Genomic DNA, 21,228 nt, shown 5'->3' with positions numbered 1-21,228 from the left:
CCTCTCCTGTTTGTCAGAGGCTCTCTCCTTTTCTTAGCACCAGGAAGAATTCAGTGGTAAGTAGAGAGGGAACTCAAGTCTTTAAAACATCTCTAGGCTGAACCACTGCTTGCACAAAGCCTCTGCTAAGCACAGCAGCTTTTTTAGTCGGTTACTATAGAGACAAATGACGTTAGATGGAGTCACGCTTGACGGAAGCTAGGCAAGTCAGCTTCCTGAGATTGGAGGCCTTATATGCAGGGTTATTTAGAAAAGGTAGAAAACTAGAAAGGATAGGAAGAGGAAAGGTTTCACAGTGAACTGATAGCTAATTAATTGGTAGATCTTGTTGGTAGAATTTGTGCCTGTTAAGGCCTTAAATCCAGCATGCAAAGAATCTATTTCCAAATACCCCCAGTATGATTACACAGTGATTTTTTTAATAACAGATATATTGCTATCAACATTTGTATACAGATTTTTGTGGGGGACATATGTTTTCATTTTTCTGGGTATATGCTTAAGAGTGGAGTTGTTGGATCATGTGGTAACGAGAAGCTACTAGACTGTTTTCTAGAGTGGCTGCACCATTTCACATTCTCACCAACAGTGTATAAGCTTTCCAATTTCTCCACATCCTCACCAACACTTGTTACTGTGTCTTTCTGATTGTACCTATGGGTGCTGTGAGAAGTCGTTCTCACTGTGGTTTTGATTTACATTTCCCTGGTGGCTAAAGAGGTTGAGCATTTTTCATTTGCTGATCAGTCATTTGTGTATCTTCTGTAGAGAAGTGTCTTTTCAGCTCCTTTAGCCATCTAAAAAATTGGGTTATTTGTCTTTTTTATGGTTAGATTGTGAGTTATTTATATATTCTAAATATATATAGAATATATAGTCTCTGATAAGAGACTTGTATTTACCAGGTTTGCAACATTTTTCTCCTGTAGTGTAGCTTATCTTTTCATTTTCTTGGGGGTGTCTTTTGCATCACAAAAGCTTTTAATTTTGATGAAGTCCAATGTGGTAATGGCATAACGATGTAGACCAACAGGACAGAGTTGATTGTCCAGAAATAAACCCATACATTTATGGTCAGTTCATTTTTGATAAGGGTTCCAAGACAATTCATTAGGGAAAGAATCATCTTTTCAAAAGTTACTGCTGGGAAATTGGACATCCACATGCAAAAATATAAATTTGGATCCCTATTCACACCATATGCAAAAAATAATTCAGACTGGCTCAAAGACATCAACGTAAGGTGCTAAAAGTATAAAACTCTTAGAAGAAAACACAGGCATCAATCTTCTGGCCCTTGATTAGGCAGTATTTTTGAGAGATGATAAAAAGCACAAGCAAAAAAAGTCTGAATATGGGGTGTTTTTCATTTATGTCATTTTAAATTTCTTTGAAGAATGTTCTGTACTTTTCACAGTATAAGTTTTATATACTTCTTTTGTTAAATTCATTCCTAAGTATTCTATTCTTTTTGATGCTTTGTAAATGGAATTACTTTCTTAATTATATTTTCATATTCTTTGTTGCAAGTATATAGAGATACAATGGATTTTTAAAAATTGATTTTGTATCCTTCAACCTTGATGAACTCATTTGTTAGTTGTAGTTTTTAGTGGTTTCCTTAGGATTTTCTATATGTAAGATCATGTCATCTGCAAACAGGGATAGTTTTACTTCTCCCTTTCCCTTCTGGATGTCTGTTATTTCATTTTTTGCCTAATTGCCCTTCCTAGAACCTCCAGTACAGTGTTGAATAGAAGTAGTGAGAGTGAACATCCCTGTCTTGTTTCTGATCTTAACAGGGAAGCATTCAGTCTTACATCAAGAATGATGTTAGTTCTGGGTTTATCAGGTTGAAGAAGATGTCCTTTATCAGGTTGAAGAAGTTCTCTTCTGTTCCTGGTTTGAGTGTTTTTTCATGAAGTGTGGTTGAATTTTGTCAGGTGCTTTTCCTGCCTCTATTGAGATGATCATATGCCTTTTGTCCCTAATTCTATTAATATGAGGATATTACCTTAATTGATTTCCAGATGTTATACCACCAATCTTGGATTCCTGAGATAAATCTCACTGGGTTATGGTTATATAGTCCTTTTTATATGTTGCTGGATTTGGTTTGCTAGTATTTTGTTGAGGCTTTTCGTATATGTAGTCATAAGAGATATTGGTCTTTACTTGATTTTTGGTGTATGGGTAATACTGTTCTCATAGAGAATGAGTTAGGAAGTATTTCCTCCTTTTCTACTTCTAAAGAAGAGTTTGTGAAGGATTCATATTTGATTCTTTTAATGTTTGGTAGAGTTCACCAGTGAGGCCATCTGTGTATGGTTTTCTCTTTGTGGGTAGTTTTTAAATTACTAATTCAATCCCTACTTATTATAGGTCTGTTCAGATTTTCTTTGTCTTCTTGAGTCAGTTTTGATAGTGTCTTTTTAGAGTTTTGTCAATTTCATCTAAATTATCTAATTAGTTGATATACAGTTATTTGTTGTGTCCCTTTGTAATACTTTTTATTTCTGTAAAGTCATTTATAATGTCCCAACTTTTTGATTCCTGATTTTAGTAATTTTATTCTTCTCTCTTTTTGGCTTGGTCAGTCTAGCTAAAATTTGTCAATTTTTGGATTTATTCATTTTCTCTATTGTTTTTATATCTCTGTTTCAGTAGCTGCTGTTATATATTATTTCCTTCCTTCCACTTGCTTTGGGTTTAGTTTGCTCTGCTTTATTTCCAGTGTCTTAAGGTGGCAGCATAGATTGTTGATTTGAGATCTATCTTCTTTTTTAATGTAGATGTTTATAGCTATAAGTTACTCTCTAAGCACTGCTTTAGCTGCATCCCATTAGTTGTGGTACGTTGTATCTTCATTTTCTTTCATCTCGGTGTTTTCTAATTTCGTGTTGTTCAGCCACCTATTCATTGCATAAATACCTTTCTACACTATCTCTGATAACTAGACTTTCCACTTTTACTTAAAGATTACTTTGACGAAAAGTTTATTACTTTGAAAAGTAGCTCATTCCTTTTTAAACACCTCAAAGTTTCCAGTAGTTCCCTGTAAAATTCTGCACGTTGGTCTCAGTTATTTCTTTTGAAGCCACCCCAAATTAGCCTAATTGATCTTCCATAGGATAGTTCTCTAAATATGTAATAATTAGTACTTTCTCTTCTCTAAATCTTTGTTTCAGGCTAATCATAGCCTATGCAGTAAACTACTTTTTAAGTGGCATTATTTCCATGTCCTTCATTATTTGTTTACTTTCTTTTTTATTAGTATTTCTTTTAAAATTTGATGTCTCAATGTAGATATTAATACTGTACATCAGGAGTCAGCAACGTTTTTCTGTAAAGGGCCAGATATAAATATTCTAGATTTTTGAGGGCCATTCAATGTCTGTCACAACTACTTGACTCTGCCATTGTAGTGTGAAAACAGCAATAGACAATATGTAAATGATGAGCATGACTGTGTTCCAGAAAATGATTTTTACAAAAACAGGTGGTTGGGCCAGATTTTGCCCACAGATCATAGTTTGCTGACTCCTGCTCTGGATGTTACCTAACCAGTGCAGAACTTAGTGTGATTTTATCTTCACTTCTGAATGCTAGTCTTGCCTTAATGTATTTTTGAGATTGTATTGAAATATTCTGAGGGGAAGTTGGATATAATTCTCATTTATGCTCCTCTATAGGTAAGGTGGTTTTTCCCCCCCTCTGGCTTTTTTCAAGACTTTTTTCTTTACCTTTGATTTTCTAAAGTTTAAATCATATGCATAGGTATGGTTTCTTTAGTGTTTTTCCTGCTTTATAGTCTCTTAGTTTTCTGGATCCATGGTTTGGTGTCTGACGTTAATTTTGGGAATTTCTCATTATTGCTTCAAATACTGCTTCTGTTCCTTCTCTCTTTCTTCTTCTGGTATTCCCATTACATACACTGCACATATGTTACACCTTCTGTAGTTGTTCCATAGTTCTTGGATATTCTGTTCTGTTATTTTCCATGTTTTTCTCTTTACTTTTCAGTTTTGGAAATTTCTACTGAGTATCCTTATTCTCAGAGATTCTTTCCTTAGCCATGTCCCCTCTACAAGTGAGTCCATCAAGGGCATTCTTCATCTCTAGTGATTTTGATCTCTAGAATTTCTTTTTGATTTTTTCTTAGACTTTTAATCTGTTTACAATGTCAGAGACAAATTCTTGATATTCAATGTGAGAACCTGGTAGAGCTCTTGGAGGTGAAACACAGAAGTGTGTGTACCCACCCCCTCCATGACTGGGTTCCTAAGGAATTTTTAATTCTCAGAGTTGTCCACACAGAGACTCCAGCAATTTGTCAGTTACAGTTCAGGGTTTCCTGTCCCAGTGCTGGTGCCCATAGAGGCTTCTGTTCTGGTAAGTTATAATTCTCTGTCTTTCCAATTTTGGGGGCAGCAGTTTGCCCTGTGAGCTCATTTTTTTTGATGGATCTTAGAACAATTGTTGATTTTTCAGTTTGTTTAGGTTTTCACTTTTTAGGATGGATTAGCAACTTCTGAGCTCTTTAAGTGCTACACCAGAAACCAGAGGAGCTCACATAGCTTTTTTCCTGTGTTTTCTTCTATAAGTTTTACATTTTTCATTTAGGTCTTTAATTCATTATGAGTTAATTTTTGTATTAAATGTGAGGTATGGAGAAATATTGATTTTTTTTTCTGTTTGCATAAGGATATCCAATTATTACAGCACCATTTGTAAAACAGATTATCCTTCCTCCATCGAATTGCTTTTTCATTTTTATCAAGAATTACTTGACCATATATTTGTGGGCCTATTTTTGGACTCTTATTCTATTTCATTATTCTGTCTGTCTATATCTTTTCTCCAATACCACACAAAATTGATTACTTCAGCTTTGTAGTAAATCTGGAAATTGGGTCGTGTGAGACCTCCTAGTTTCTTTTTTGGTTTGATTCTTCTATTTCCTTTGCTTCTCCATTTAAATTTTAGAATCACCTTGTCAATTTCTATAACAAGAAAAATCCCACTAGGATTTTGTTTGGACTTGCATTGAATCTATAGAGCAGTTTGGGGAAACATCTTAAAAGTATTGTGTTTTCAGTTCATTCCATGAACGTGGAATATCTCTTGATTTGATTACATCATCTTTGATTTCCTTTATCAGTGTTTTGTAGTTTTTGCACACAGATCTTGCATATCTTTTTTAAGAATTATAACCAAGTATTCATATTTGGGGAAATATTATAAATATATTATTTTAAAATTGCAATTTCTAATTGTTTTTTCCTAATATATAGAAAGATAGTTGATTTTTGTATATTGACTTGCACCCTGCAACATTGCTACACTTACTTATTAGTTTTAGTATTTTTTTGGTAGATTATCTGGAATTTTCTACATAATCATTTTCTGCAAATATGAACAATTTAAATTTTTCCTTTTCGATCTGTACATTGTTTATTTCTTTTCCTTGTTTTATTTCACTGGCTAGAACCTCCAGTATGATTTTGAATAAGAGTGATGAGAGCTGATCTCCATGCCATGTTCTGATCTTGGGGGTAAGCATTCAGTCTTTTATCATTAAGTATGTTAGCTGCAGGATTTTTATAAATACCCTTTTTCAGATTGAAGAAGTTCCCTCTGTTCCTTAGCTTTCTGAGAGATTTCTTCTTTTCTTTTTAATCATGAATGATTGTTGAGTTTTATCAAGTGTTTCTTCTGTATCTGTTGAGGTTTGCTTTTTCTTCCTTAGTTTGTTGATATGATGAATTGCAGTGATTAACAGTTGAATGTTGAATTAGCCTTGCATTCTCAAGGTAAACTTCATTTGGTTATGATCTGTTATCATTTTATGTATTATTTGATTTACTTTTATATTTTCAGGGTTTTTTGCATCTATATTAATGAGGGGTACTGGTGTGTAGTTTTAGTATATCTTTATCTGTTTTTGGTATCATGATAATGCTGGCTTCATTAAATGAGTTAGGAAGTGTTCCTTGTTTCTCTATATTTTTGAAAGCTTTGGTATGATCGGTATTATTTCTTCAATAAATGTTTGGTAGGTTTAACCATGAAGTCATCTCAGCCTGTAGGTTTCTGTTTTGCATCGTCTTTAACTATAAAATCAATTTTCAAAGTAGATGCAGGATTTTGCAAGTTATCTATTCCTTTTTAGGTAAACTTTGGCAGTTTATATATTTCAAAGAACTTGACCATTTCATCTAAGCTAGGACATAGAGTCATTCATTGTATTTCCTTATTATTAGTTCAATGTACTTAGGGCCTATAGTGATGTCCCCTCTTTCATTCCTGATATTTATAACTTGTGTCTCCTCCTTTTTTTTTCCTTGATCAGTCTAGCCAGAGGTTTATCAATTTTTATCAACAGTAGTTATTATAATTACTCATTGTGCTCCTTTTAAAGAGCTTTATTTATATTCTATTTGAATATCTGAGAATCTGTTAAGTATTTTCTATTGTTATCCTTTTTCTATAGATAAATAAACTGAGGCCTGGATATACAGGCATACCTCAGAGATACTGCAGGTTCAGTTCCAGACCACTGCAGTAAAGCAAGTCACATGAATTTTCTGGTTTCCCAATGATATAAAAGTTATGTTTACACTATGCTGTAGTCCATTAGGTCTGCAATAGCATTATATCTAAAAAAAAGTACATACCTTAATTAAAAAATAGTTTATTGCTAAAAAATGCAAACCATCATCTGAGCCTTCAGTAAGTCATAATCTTTTTGCTGGTGGAGGGTCTTGTCTCGATGCTGATGCTGCCGACTGATGAGGGTGGTGGTTGCTGAAGGTTGGGGTGGCCGTGGCAGTTTCTTAAAATAAGACACCAGGGAAGTTTGCCACATCAGTGGCTCTTCCTCTCACCAATGATTTCTCTGTAGCGTGTGACGATATTTGGTAGCATTTTGCCCACAGTAGAACTTCTTTCAGAATTGGAGTCAATTCTCTCAAATCCTGTTGCTGCTTTATCAGCTAAGTTTCTGTAATATTCTAAATCCTTTACTGTCATTTCAGTAATCTGCATAGCATCTTCAGTAGCAGTAGATTCCATCTCGAGAAACCACTTTCTTTGCCCATTCATAAGAAGCAACTCCTCAAAAAGTTTTATCGTGAGATTGTAGCAATTCAGTCACATCCTCAGACTCCACCTCTAATTCTAGTTCTCTGACTATTCCCACCACACCTGCAGTTACAGTAGTAACAGGAAAGATCACAGATCACCACGAGAAATGCAATAATCATGAAGAAGTTTGAAGTATTGAAAGAATTACCAAAATGTGACACAGAGACATGAAGTAAGCAAATGCTATTGGAAAAATGGCACCAGTAGACTTGCTCTACTCAGGGTTACCACACACCTTCAATTTGTAAAAAACACAGTATCTGTGAAGTGCAGTTAAGCACAGCTCAATAAAACAAGGTATGCCTGTATCAGGAAACTTGTCTACAATATGACAGCCAGAATGACAGATCCAAGGTTCAAATCCAAGTCTAGGTGGCTCCAAAGCCTTTGCTTTTGACCAGCTCTGCTTTATTGACTGGTATAAAGGATGACTCAAAATCTGATAGTACTTATGAAGGGAATCCTCTCCTTCACACTGTGACTGGCAGCAAACGTTTCATTTTCATCACTGGACTGCAGTATCTACTGTTCTCTGTCTTTGGACTCTTCTCTGTAAACAGCATGTAGTTCAGCACTTATTGTCATAAGATCTCTGGAGATCTGTTTGCTCCGTCTAAAAGTTTAGACTGCTCAGTGAGCGTACCTACCAAGGACAGACAGAAAATTTGGGGACTTCTGTCTGCCACAAAATACTCAATAACACATATTAGATTTTCAGAACATAGAATCTCCCGAGATCTTCCAGTGAGTGGATACCTGAAGTAGCTGTCCTGATGCCATCTGTTGTTGGTAGAAATTAAAGCCTTGACTCTATCCCCTTCCCTTTAAAATATAGGAATTTATTTACCTTCATAGTTATATGATACACTTTCGAAAATAAAAGCTAACACAGCTTGCTTGTTTCCTTAGGTCTGACGGTAACTGCTGTAAAAGACTCAGGAGAATGGAATTTGGAGGCTGGGGCGTTAGTCCTTGCAGATGCAGGCCTTTGCTGTATTGATGAGTTTAATAGCCTCAAAGAACATGACAGAACCAGTATCCACGAAGCAATGGAGCAACAAACCATAAGTGTTGCTAAGGCTGGGTAAGAGTTTCTTTTCTTTAAAATGTATGGGAATAGTGAGATTAGTTAATATATGATTATGGGAAAATGTGAACCATATTGAACTGCAATGTATGTTTGGTCCTCTAAGAGATTATCAATTATCACCATTCAACACACATTAGTCTCCCCATGGAGATACGTGAAGAAGTAAAAATGAGGTGTTGAGAAAAAGTAAGGGAAGGCTAAAGTATAAATGTAAGTTGACTTAATTCTTGCAGGGAACTTATGAAGAGCTTTCAATGCAGCATTCAACTTGTCCTCTCATTCAGTAATTGTGTGTCTACTCTGGGCATAGTACTATGTTAGGAATTTTGAAAGATTTGAAAAGAAAAAAATGTAATTTCTGCTTTCGATGGCATTCTCCTTATATATCCTAATGGAAGGTTTATCACTGCATGTAGAAACCTAAATAATAGCATAAGATGAAGTACCTACTGTGACTCAAGGAGACTCAGAGGTTCAGGTATGTGAGTCTCTGGCTGCACGTGACCAATGAGGAGGAAACTTAGGTAGGTTCAGATAGAAATCCATTCACCCAGGTGCTGAGGTGGTTATGGGAAACTTACCTGGCTACAAAGACTGACCATCAAGCAGGCTGCCAGGTCATCCAAGCAAAGAACAGAGCCAGAACTATCTCAGTCCTAAGGCTCCTATTATAGATGTGAGGCTAACTGATCAGGCAAAAAGGGCTGCCAGCAGAGTCTTCAAACAGTAGTGGGTACCTAGGAGCCAGGCAGACACTGGTAGATAGGGATTCTGTGAGATCTATATATACACTCACAAAAAAGGAAAGGGGAGAGGGCGGAAAGAGAAGGATATACCCCAGAGAAAAAAGATACACGAAAAAGCTATGCAGAACCATTATCAAATCTATTCATTTCACTTCATATATAATCATTCAGAGCCTGGCATATGCCAGGCACTGGGCTAGACCCTGAGAAGTACAAAGATGGATACAACACCATCCTTGAGGTGTTCAGTATTTTGTTGGGAAAGATTGAAGAGCAGCAAAGGGGTAAGTCCATAATGAAAGTGTTATAAGAGAACATACTTTAAAATAATGATTGCTTCTAAACTCTTTATCAGGGGAAATTAGAGATACAGTTTACTAAGTGTCTTCAAGGCTACTTTCTCTTTTCATTATGTCTCCATTTAATTAGCACCTTTGCTGGTTGGTAGAACCTATGGTTTATTTTGATACGCCTTTTCCAGAGGCAATCTGAGACATTTTGAAAGATTCCTAAATAATTAACCCTTACATCAGGTAAAATTGGGACAAATGCTATGAACCTGTTTTAGAAAGGGAGAAAATTAGCAGCGCTGTATGATAGTCTACAGAAGAAATCTTTGGAAGTGAAAATATTTTATTAACCACTCCTACTGCCTTACCCTCTGCTAAATGTGAATTAGTATGAACCTTTTGTGCTATATCCATAAGTATGTCATAAGGTCCAAAAGAAATGTTCTTGTAGCTAAACAGTGTGCCCTCAGATTGGACAATCTTGTCATAACCATGACGACTTTATGCACTGGAACAGTGCTGCTTTTCGTACTATTTGTGGTGAAGGACCAGTTTTATTGTTGTTTTTCAATCCACCACAGAGCAATATTTTTATAACATAAAATTTATTTTTTAAATGAAATAAAAAGGCAAAGACATACAAACCATAAGCCTGAGTTCTTCCACTTAGGATGTAGAAAGCTGTAAGAGAATGTCACTCTCATCCTAATGAGAAAAATCCAGAGAGCCCACAAAAGTCATAACTTTCCGAATGTATCAGAGGGCTGAATTTACAAGGAAATCAAGGGAACTCAATTCCAAGGCGTGACAGGCCCCTCCTAGGAGAGATGAGCCACATAGACTGTTCACCTTTGACAGAGCATGAGAGGAAGTGGTGGCTGCCATAGAAGCAAATAAGAGGAAATAACTAAAAAATTTTAAATTCCCTGAAGTCCAAATATGGGATAGGGTATCAGTTTAGAATAACTGGGAGCCCCAAGTACAAGGGGAGTTCTCACTTGTAAGCCCTTCCTCCTTGGGTCTCCACAGATGCCTCGCCTGCCCTCATCATTCATGCAGACCTGAGCGGGGGTTGCTGCTGGGTACTAGGCACGAAGCCCTGCTGCTTCTCCAGACACATCTTTCATATGAAGCAAAATTTTTAACTCACTGGGACCAGGGCAACAAACCCTCTCATCCCCAGGCCTCTGGAGGAAGGCTAGAAGCAAAAAAATCCTTCTGCCTCAGGAGGAGGTTAGAGAATCTTCCTTCCTTTCTTCCCAAAGGAGCCAGGCAAAAAGAGGCTGCTTTGGTGAGGAGGGTAGAAACAAAAGCCATCATCTCCTAAGGGAAGGGCAGGAAAATCTCTCGGGTCCAGGATTCTGACCCAATACAAAGCAGAGGTCCGTGCCACTGGGAAAGGGAGAGAAAGACACTTCCTGCCTGAGACCCACCGCAGATACATGGCAGGGTTCAGCTGCCACAGGTGGGAGGGACAGGAGGGCTTACAGCTCTCTGGTCTGTCCCCTCCAAGAGTAGATACACAGCGCCTGCCTAAGATCAGGAGACCAAGAACCAACCTGGCCCCAAAACAAGCCTAACACCAGTAACACGCAATAGCAGTCTGCCACTGGGGAAGGCACTGGAGTGCAGAATGAGACCCCTCTGGTGCAGGTATGCAGGGACCGCTGAAAGCTGAAGGTGGAGCAGAAACTCCAAGGATAATGTTCCAGCTCTGCCCCACACCGCCACACGAAGCACAGGGTAATGACAGCTCAGCATAGAAAGAATTTGAAGTCTGTGCTGCACTAAGGGTAAAGATCACAACAGCAGTGCCAATCCCCAGCCTAACTGTGATGGCCTTGCACTCTACCTGAAGTGGTATGGTATTATTTGAAGGTAGACTGTAATCAATTAAAGATGTAAATGCTAGAACAACCACTAGAAAATAAGAGACAAAACTAAAACTAATATGTAAGTTGTGGAGGTAAAATGATATCATAAATAATCCAAAAGAAGGCAGGAAGAGAAGAAAAAGGGAACAAAGAATAGATGAGACAAAGAGAATATAATTAGCAAGATGATAGATTTATTTATTTATGTATTTATTTATTTGGACCACATCAACATTTAAAACTTCGGAGCATCAAAGGATGCAATGGAGTGAAAAATTAACATGTGGAATCAGAGAAAATATTTGCAAATAATGTATCTGAAAAAGAGTTAATAGCCAGAATATATAAAGAACTCCTACAGCTCAGCAACACAAAATAATCAAGTTAAAAACTGGGCAAAGAACTTGAATACACATTTATCCAAAGATGATACACAAATGGCCAGGAAGCACATGAAAAGATGCTCAGCATCACTAATCACTAGGAAAATGCAAATCAAACACAATGAGATATCACCACACAAATGTTAGGAGGCTACCATAAAACAAACAAACAAAAAGAAAAGAACAAGTGTTTGTGAGGGTGGGGAGCAATTGGAGCACCTGGAATCCTTGTGGATTATTGGAAATATAAAATATAAAATGATGCAGCCACTATGGATAACAGTTTTGCAATTCAGTTTCAGTTTTGCAAGATGAAGTGCTGGAGACTGGTCACACAACAATTTGAACACATTTAACATTATTGCATGTACACTTAGAAATGGTTAAGATGGTGAATTTTATTATATGCATTTTTTACCACAATAAAAAATAATATACAGGGCTTCCCTGGTGGCGCAGTGGTTGAGAGTCTGCCTGCCGATGCAGGGGACACGGGTTTGTGCCCCGGTCCAGGAGGATCCCACATACCGCGGAGCGGCTGGGCCCGTGAGCCATGGCCACTGGGCCTGTGCGTCCGGAGCCTGTGCTCCGCAACGGGAGAGGCCACAGCAGTGAGAGGCCCGCGTACCAGAAAAAAATAAAAATAAAAATAAAATAATAATAATATACAAATTTGAAAAAATATAACCCATTCACATTGTTGTACAACCATTTATGTACTTTTCAAAATAATTTTCTAGCCAATAGGAAAGTGAGGGTGAGAAGATACTTATGACTCTCCAAACTTACTTACTTCATTTGTATATGAAGGTGTTCACAGGGACTCCTTGTGTTTATGAACTCAGTTGATTCTCCAAAATAGTTTCAGAATTATTACCCCAACACCATTGCCTATAACAACAACCACAAAGAAACTAAGTAATATTTAAGCCTTCTTTGCAGTTCTTTTTGGGTTTAGAGTATATTCCACTAAGGTTATATGTGGTCAGAGTGCATGTTCAAAAGTTATTTGAATTAATTCTTTTCTTTGTGTGGTCATATTACTGATTTGGTATACAGTTAGGAAACAGGTCTTTAAACCTATGTTTGTGTACACTTTTAGAGTTTGCCTTTTGATTAATTTTGTTTTCTGAATTTGTAAAACATATTTCAGAAGTCAAAACTATTATACCAAGGAAGTTACATTCATATCCCTTCACCTTCCATTCTGTTTTTTCCTATCCCTTTCATAAACCTTGGTTTCTGATTTATCCTTCCTATGTTCTTTGTTTTAGCAAAAATAATCAAAAACACGCGTGTGGGTGTTTGTGCACACATGCATGTGCACCTCCCCTCTTTCTTATGCAAAAGATAGCATAATATATATGCTCTTTGGCACTGTTTTAATGGTATCCTGTAATTATTATATGTAGTGTCCTCATTATCATTTTTTATATGTTTTTTATAAATTCTGCAGTTTTGGCTTGTACATCCCCTTTTTCTCAAGGTTTGTTTTAAAGAGTTTTTTAACCTCCAGGTAGAAGGACCTTTTGAAAATTATTTGTTTTTCAATGGTGCTATTCACTTCTGGTTTTATTGCATTGTGGTCAGAGAATGTTGTTTGTATTATTTCTACTTTAAGGAACTTCATGAGTTTTTTTTCTTTGTGGCCTCATGTTAGAACAATTTCATGACTGGCCCATCTTTGTTTGAGAAGTTATATTCTTTATAATCAGGATGTGATACACACACACACACAAACACACACACACCTATAAACTATACGTTATGAGGTCTTTTATATCTTTATTTACCTTTTGTCTGTTTGATGTGTCTTAGGCTGAAAGTGGTTTGTTAAAGTATTATTATTGTGTGTCTGTTGTTTTCTCTTCGCATTTCTCACATCAGAAACTTTGCATAAAGTTTCTGCTTTATCAAGGTAGTTGCTGTGGCTTTAGCATTTGCAGTTTGTGTTAATGCTGTGTGGCCTGAATTTTACCTTGCCTGGTATCAAAATTACAACTCCTGATTTCATATTATTTACATTTGCCTGATATATCTGCTTCTTCCTTTATGTTCAGCCTTTTGATTGCAATTTGTTCTCTTGTATACAGCATAAAGTTGGTTTTATTTTACTTTGCTTTGTCTTACAAGTAACCTGAAAATCTTTTTCTTTTAATGAGAGTGAAGCACATTTACATTTATTGGTATTACCAATATGCTTGGTGTCAAGTGTTTCATTTTTTTAAAAACTTCGTTTCTTTTTCTATTTGTTTGGCATTTAGGAAGGTTTGCATTCTTGTTATACATTAGGAGTTGGCAAATTTTTTGTATAAAGGTCCGAATAGTAAATATTTTAGGCTTTTGTGGGCTATATAGTCTCTGTTGCAACTACTCACCTCTGCTAATGTAGACAATATGACTGCATCAATATGTCTATGATGTGGACAGAATAAAGAAGCCATAGACAATATGTAAAAGAATAGGTGTAGCTGTTGCCCAGTGAAGCTTTACTTTAAAGATAGGTAGTGAGCTGGATTTGACCCGCTGGCTGTAGTTTGACGACACCTGTTCTAGGGCTTACCTATAAATACCTTTTATAATGCCTGCAGCCCCCTTTATCTTCCCTTGGGAGCTTTAAATAATATCCTTTGACTGTACTTCATTACCCATTTGGTAACCAATGAGCATATGCTACTTTCCCTTTTCTCCCTTCTCTTTACTATTAAAAAATTGTTATATTATTTATACTTTGTCAGGACAAATAACACTTATATTTATATACTCTTCTTCTACTTTTATACCTTCCTTGGTTTTGGTCTTAGACCTAAAATTAAATATATTCAGGGCTCACCATCAATCCTTTTGCCAGAGTATCACTGTCATCTCTTGGTTGAATGAAGGTCTCCTCTAACAGATTCCTTGGGAGGGGTTCCTGAATACTGTACTGAGTTTGTGCAGGTTTAAAGCTATTAATATTTTTCATAGCTTTGATACTTGAAGAACAGTGTGACTGGATATAAAGACCTAGCCTTATACTTTCTTTCCTGTCATCTTGCTTTGCATGTTGCTGTTGACAAATCTAATGCCATCCTGATATCCTTTGCTTTGTAGGTGATTTGATTTTCTTGCCTGAAGGCCCAGAAGGATTTTTGTCTTTGTGGTTTAAGTGTAATACTTTTATTAGGCTATATCTTAGTTGATTATCCTTGGTCATTTTTTTTAGATGTTAGTGAGCTCTTTGAAATGTATCAATAGAAGACTTCATTTCTCTCTGGAAATGTTTCTTGAATTATAGTTTCACATATTCTGTTCTTTGTTTTGTTTTTATTTTTCAGAAATTCCAATTACATATATGTTAGGTCTTCTTTGCCTAGATTCTATAGCAACCAATTTTTTTCTGAGACTTTTTAGCTCTTTTGTGTTTTGTTTTTATTCTCTTGGCATTTTTATTCCTCCCCTTAGTACCCTTTATTATATTTTCCTTTCTGTCTGTCCTCTCTTTGGGTGCCCAGATTTAAATGTTCAGTTCTGAAATTATTTTGTCTCCCTCCCTTCCCCCATTTTCTTCCCTGTGTCATCTCTGGATGTTCATCTTCCTCTTTTTTATATTTTTCTGTTCTGAGTTTTTGAATTCTGATTTGGAATGGTTCTTCATACATACAAATGTTTGTTTAAGAATATTTAATTTAAATGAGCGTATTAAATACAGATTTCTTCTGCTTTGTGGGCTTTTTTAGGGGGAGGTGGGGTGGGGGTTTTGTCAACTAAGGTATTTTGATTCTTGTGGTAGTTTTGTACTAATAATGCATATTATTTCCATTCATTCTGAAATGTCTTATCTTTTCCTTAATCAGTAGTAGTTATTCTATTAAGGTAGTGGTCAGAGGTTTGGATGGTGTACTAGTTTTTAGTTCAGAGTAATCTCAGCTCAGTGCATTTTACTTAATAGAGTTTTTTCCTAAGGTTTAAGGGGGGCAGGTGATGTGTTCTGATTTTGTGTTTCTCATTTGTGCTGTGGATCTTTAATATACTACTTGCCTCCTTCTCCTGATTGCCAACACTCCAAGGGACCCTTGCCCCTTGTAAGTCACCTCCATCCACTCCAGGACCCTTCCCAAGCCTGCCACCTCTGGTCCCAGGAACTTTCAGGTTCCTCTTTCTGTTGCCCAGTAGTCACTGCTTTGATGAGGTCTCAAGGCTGTTCTCAATATTCCCCTGCTCCGTGTGGGATTCCCTCCTTGTAAGGGTGGTTTTATCTGTGTTCCTCCATCATGAGGAACCCATTGCCCTCTCCTCCTTTTCACTCAGTCTCCATCCATCTTCCTGTTCCAATATGGGCTCTAGATTAGCTTTGCTGGTTTCTAATGTCTGTTTACATGGAAATTGAAGTTTGTAGTATTCTGTCTCTCTCTTGGCTAGCTTTCAGTTTTGTTTTACAGGTTTATTTGCTCTTCTTGTTTATCCCTAAGGTCTCTGGACCATGTGTTGAGAGATTTAGATATAAGCAGCTGCCATTATCCTATGGAAGCCTGGACGTCAACATTTTGTTTTTTAAGCTATTCTTTCTTGTTGTTTAAATAACACCAACTTTTGCTGTATATTTTTAAAACATTGCCTGTGTTTTCCTTGAACCATTTCCAGAAAAAGTAATTAGACAGATTGTTATCTGCAATCATTTTGAAGGGCTCAAATATAGATATGGAATTAGACTTGTTCTATATTCTTTAGAATCAATGGATTGAAGGTTCAGGGAAGCATATTTAGAATCAGTACAAGCAAGACTTCTTAGTGGCTAGAGCTGCCTAGAGATAAGTAGACTGCCTATAGGGTTTAGAGGTCTTCAAGTTCATCTAGGAAAAAATTGTATAAGGAATTCAAGCATCTAATGAGTAAATGGATAACCTTTAAGGTGCCACCTATGAGATGTTGCAAATTATGGGCTGGCCCACAAACTCAGCCATGATGAACGAATTCAGCTGCTGGCTGGTTTATTGCAGAATATGTACATATATAAAATACGATTTCACATTATATCATGAAATATGAAACATGATCTGTGCTAGACATGGAACAAGTTCAGGAAACTGCATCAAGAGCTCTACCTTTTTTAAATGACCACAAGAATGTATTGGGTATTGAAAGAATTATCATAATGATGAAGAGCAAGAGTCCCCGAGCTAGTCTGGCTGGGTTGAGGTTCCATCTCCACTTCCTACTAGCCAGGCATATTACGCGACTCCTCTGTGCCTTGGCTTCCTCGTGGTACGATGGTGAGAATTATTCTGTTTCATACGGCTGTTGTGAAAATTAAATGAGTTAATCCAGTAAAGTGCTTAGGATAGAACCCGGCACATAATAAATGCCATTTAAGTGTTAACTATTATAGGTCTATAATTCCTTTCAGAAACTCTTGGGGCCCAAATGCATGTTGGAATTCAGATTTTCTGTTTCAATTTTAAGAAAGTACTACAATGCATGTGTCATGTATTATGAAACCCACTAGCAGTGTCTGAGACAGCACTCTGTATTCAAATGCTTTAATAATTATTTAGTGAAACTTACAATACTTCACACTAAATGGGATAAAGACTCACATCAATTTAGGTCGGAGTTTGCTGCCAGATTACCTATGAAAACCTTGCCTTTTTTAAGAGCTTTTTGGATTTTGAAATTGTTATAAGTGAATATGGGCCATTATCATCATCATCATCAGGTTCCTGCATTTGTCTAGGATCCCTGAGCTGTCAGCCAAAACATGGTTCTGCTCCAGGATGAAATAGTGAATGCTACAAGGTGGATGATAACTGTAAAGGTTTTCTAAAGTTATAATGAGACTAGCTCAAGTTACCTGACATAGACCTTAAGCCAGGCCTGCTAGGGTATGTGCGAGAGTAAAAGCTGCATTTTGGTGTGACTGGAACATAACTTGGGGGATGGGAGTTTGTAGATATAAAATAGCAGCTATATTATCTCATTGCCACCTTAGCATCAGAAGTATATTCATTGTCAGACCTGCTCTCCCATTGTTGTGACTCACATATTTTCTCTGTCTTTGATTTATCTGTGTGTTTGTGTGTCTTTTAGGTTTGTTCACCTCTCTTTAGTAGTTCAGCTCTCCCTCTTGTGTCCATGTCAGATACCTTCAAGAGAGGCCCAGTTAGCAAGAGCAGCTCAGAGACCTCTGGCCAGTTTATGGGCTGACTGCTCTTGGGTCAGGTTCCAATATCAGGCCCAGCCAGTCGTCCACGTACGGCAGTTTACGTACAAGGGATTGTGGAGTTATGTGCTTGGTGGGCCTGTCCAGGACTATAATGAGGACAAAGAATCACTTAAGAATCACTTAAGAAATATACCAAAGAACAAGTCATATGTCAGTTGTAAGTACTAGTAGATTTGTCCGTCCTGGGAAACAATAGTTTGTTTACACAGACAGAGTACCCTGTCAATCAATCTAAATAGGAGGTAGCTCTTCATGAGAAAAGTCTCGAGCTCAGTGGATTTCAAAGAGATGGACAAAAAGGATGGCAGGGTTTTAAAAGACAGTACTTACTCACATGCACCTAGTGAGTTGTAAACTCTTGGTCAAGCTCTGTAGTTTGTAGAAGTTCTTACAATTTCTCCCCAGATCATAGCTCCCATAGCTTATGTGATCTTTATTCCTCCATTCAAGTTGTCCTTTTACGTTTTTTTTTTTAACTTTTATTTTGACGTCACTGTAATAGCTGTAATACCACTTACAGAAAAGTGCAAGAATATGGTACATGTTGGTTTTGCTCTTGGGCTGGCAGTTAAGTGTGCCCTCAGTTACCACTGTCCATCTATCATCTCCTTGGTGGTGGGAACCAAAGAAAACACTCTCCAGGTTCCACTTAGCTCATGTGTTCATTTTTCATAGCACTTACTCTGGGTCACTCTATAATTTAAGAAAAAGTTGGATCTGCTTCAAGCAGTTGCTCATCTAATTTTGTGGCCAACAGTTTTCAGAATCTTAAGTTCACTCCCCCTAATTAGAAGCCTGTTAACCTTCCTAGTGGCAAGTATACAGTTAATTGCCAAATGCAGAACTCTTTCAGAAAATGTCTCTAGATACATAAAGCATGTCAGGTTGTTCATTAGTAAGCAGGTTAGAAGGGTTAAGTATGAAAAGGGAATACTTAATCATGTATTCAACTAAAATAAAATAAGGATACTCTGAATTTTCCTCTTGAAACACCTTACCTACTCATCACTCCCCAGTTCAGACTTTTCTTCCTTTGGCTTTTGTCCCCTAGAATAGGAGTCCTTCAATGAGCCATCATCATCCAGATGTTCTGGGCCCATTCTCTAGGACCATGTCAAGATTGTCTTTGAGATGTTTGATACCTTGCAGCATCATTTTTAGGAACTCTTTGATGTGTATGCTTTTGTTTTCTCTGTCTCGTTGTCTCTCTCGTGTCTCAAGTGACTAAAGTCTGATTGACTTGTGAAGGAATTTTTGTTTGAATTATAATCCCCCTTTAGGGTATCAATGTGAACTGCTGGATCAGAATGGCTGGCCGCCAAGGCTGCAGGGAATCTCGCAGAGAGGGGTGTGTGTGTGTGTGTATGTGTGTGTGACTTTATATACATTACATAGAAGTAGAGAATTCTTTTAAAAAATAAGACCCACACACTTAATTGTTCCATGTAACTGTGCCAGTTCCACAAACTGTTTTTTAAGTTGAGGTTAAAGTTTATCCGTGTGGTGAGCATATACCTGCGAGGGCATATCATAAGCCATATACTCACCATTCAGATGCACAAGGGGCTGGGAGAGAATCAGTCAATATGATTTCTGTGGTGTAAAAGCTTGTTATGGGCAGTCAGAATAGAAAAAAATGCTAAAACACTCAGGATGTCTACTACGGATGTCTACAGTCTACTAAAATGTAACTTACAGTGTTAGTACCAAAATATAGGTCTTATTGAATCCATATTTGTTTGAAAAGACCAAGAGTTTTATTGTTCTCTGCTTATGTTACTTAAATCTGAAAACATTTTTAAAGTTCGGGAGTTTAACACTTTACATTTGTCCTGGCTGCTTAATGAAATAGAAGAAGAAACCAAGGAGGAAAGGATGCAGTATAAGCTTAAAGGGGGGTATCAGTATTTGAATGTACCTGTTTAAGCTGTGCAAATCAGTCCCTGCAACTGGCAAATGGCAGCACAATGCCACATGACTGTGTGAAGTCATTTGAGAGAGCTTTATGTGGTGATGATCTTTAAGGCTGTAGAATGCTAAACTAAATACTGATTTGGGAAAGATAATGTTTCATATATTTTCCAGGTTGTTTTCAATCTTAACTAGGATAGCTTCTCGTCAAAGGCAGGGTATCAGATTCTTAAATAATAGAGGATACCCTCACTATTTGCTGAGGACACATTTTAGGAGAAAATCTGACATTGCAATTATATATTTGCTGCTACTAAATTATACTCATATGCCTAGGTAGAAGTACAGTCTAAAATTTAAAAACAGCAAGATGGCAATTTCTTGTCTTGCTCCGTAAACATGTCTTGAACACTCAGCAGCATCATGGTCTCTGCTAGCTACTAACACCACAAAGATGAAAAGACAAGGCCTTTGTTCTCAAGATGCTGACAACCTTGTAGCGAGACAGACAAGTAAACATTTATTGTACACCTTGATTCTAATAGCCATGGAAGAGTCACAGCACCAGTCCCCACTGGGCTGATCTTCAGTTTTCTAGCTCACACCAGGCCTACCAGTCAGAATCTCGGAGGTGGGACCTGGGAATGTGTACTGTTAAAACCCACCTGGGTTCTCATCGACAAGCCAGGCTTGGGAAGCATGGCTCCAGGGTAAGATGCCTCCACACCTGGCACCCAGCTTGCCTCCTCCTTCCAGGATCTTGAAAAGCTGCTTCTCTGGTAGCATCCTTCACAGACTAGCCTCAGGTTAAGAGGGGGAAACAGGGAGAGGAGGGAACAGATTGAGAAGTGTTCCTTAGAGGCATCCAAGCATGCCACCAAGATGTGAAAATCTAAGTGCAAATCAGGTACTCGGAGAGTGTCCTGTTCTTTCTAGACGATACATACGAGCAGTACTTTCACCCCTTTCCTCTTTCCTATTCCCATTGCCTGTGCATCTCTTGTTACCCCTCATTGGGTTAATCTAGATGTGAAAGGTAACTTGTTAGAAAGCAGGGGAGGGTGTGTGTACCTCAGCGTTTAAGATTGCCAAAAAGAATGTAATGGATTGTGAGAATATCATTATTATGTTTTTGTTTTGTATAGTTTTGTGGGGTTTTTCCTCCCATTTTTGGGGAGTGCTAAACATTTTTATTTTTAAATCGAGGCCCTGTTAATCTAGAAAAGTTGGATAATCCAGAAACTGATATGTGAATGTTGCATCCAGGCTGTTTTCTGGCCTGATTCTTTAGGTTAGGAGGAGATCACTTAAACACTAGGATGGTTGTTGTCATAGCCAGCAGATCTGGAGCTCAGTAGAGAGATGTGCTATATTTTAGCCAGGTCAGGCTACACTAACCACTGTAGCAAACCGTGGCTTAACACAACCTAAGAAGTAACCCTCAACTACTGAGGGATCGTCAGTCAGTAATCTTTGCTTCCCCATCCCTGGGTGGCACAATTCTAATGTACGTTCCTCGAGGTTCCCTGGCGGGACTGAGCCCCAATTTCCTGCCGTCATAACTTGCTCCTCATTGTACTCTTTAC

General features: G+C 37.4%; 1 protein-coding gene across 4 annotated transcripts in view; it reads left to right on the top strand.

The window, feature by feature from the left end:
• Nucleotides 1-21,228, top strand: part of MCM9 (minichromosome maintenance 9 homologous recombination repair factor) — a 126,042-nt gene that overhangs the window by 43,265 nt on the left and 61,549 nt on the right. For all 4 annotated transcript variants that reach the window (XR_014017225.1, XM_081251196.1, XM_081251197.1 and 1 more), the window contains one exon: nt 8,056-8,230. Coding sequence is in view for 3 of the 4 variants with exons in the window: in XM_081251196.1 (XP_081107322.1) it covers nt 8,056-8,230 (175 nt within the window). In the remaining variant the exon portion in view is untranslated. The remainder of the gene's footprint in view (nt 1-8,055; nt 8,231-21,228) is intronic.

This window comes from Mesoplodon bidens, assembly GCF_964165515.1.
Source record: "Mesoplodon bidens genome assembly, chromosome: 12".
In the NCBI taxonomy this organism is placed as follows: Eukaryota; Metazoa; Chordata; class Mammalia; order Artiodactyla; family Ziphiidae; genus Mesoplodon; species Mesoplodon bidens.
This window is presented reverse-complemented; position numbering and strand designations above follow the sequence as displayed.